The 789-nt window shown below is 26.9% G+C and overlaps 1 protein-coding gene across 1 annotated transcript; it reads left to right on the plus strand.

Annotated features, from left to right (window-relative positions):
- Positions 1-789, plus strand: PRSY57_0010500C (erythrocyte binding antigen-175; the record flags this gene model as incomplete). The annotated part of the gene is made up of 1 exon (XM_020114192.1): positions 1-789. A coding segment is annotated over one exon (789 nt), but the record flags the coding sequence as incomplete, so codon positions are not given.

The raw sequence follows: 789 nt of genomic DNA on the forward strand, positions 1-789 counted from the left end.
ACAGAAAAGAGTGGGAATGTAAAAAACCTTATATATTATCCACTAAAGATGTATGTGTACCTCCGAGGAGGCAAGAATTATGTCTTGGAAACATTGATAGAATATACGATAAAAACCTATTAATGATAAAAGAACATATTCTTGCTATTGCAATATATGAATCAAGAATATTGAAACGAAAATATAAGAATAAAGATGATAATGAAGTTTGTAATGTCATAAATAAAAGTTTCGCTGATATAAGAGATATTATAAAAGGTTCTGATTATTGGAATGATTTGAGCAATAGAAAATTAGTAGGGAAAATTAACACAAATTCAAAGTATGTTCACAAGAATAAAGAAAATGATAAACTTTTTCGTGATGAGTGGTGGAACGTTATTAAAAAAGATGTATGGAATGTGATGTCATGGGTATTCAAGGATAAAACTGTTTGTAAAGAAGATGATATTGAAAATATACCACAATTCTTCAGATGGTTTAGTGAATGGGGTGATGACTATTGTCAATATAAATTAAAAATGATAGATACTTTGAAGGTTGCATGTGAAGAAAAAGGTTATGACGATATTACTTGTAAAAATAAATGCAGTTCATATAAAGATTGGATATCAAAACAAAAATATCTATATGACAAACAAGTAACTATATACAAAGAGTATCAAAGAAATAATAATAGGATTTATCCTATAGTTAAAACTATGGAACCTAAGGTTTATTTAAAGGAATATTCAAAAAAATGTTCTAACATAAACTTCGAAGATGAATTTAATGAAGAAGTTCATTCAG

This window comes from Plasmodium reichenowi, assembly GCF_001601855.1.
Source record: "Plasmodium reichenowi strain SY57 chromosome Unknown, whole genome shotgun sequence".
In the NCBI taxonomy this organism is placed as follows: Eukaryota; Apicomplexa; class Aconoidasida; order Haemosporida; family Plasmodiidae; genus Plasmodium; species Plasmodium reichenowi.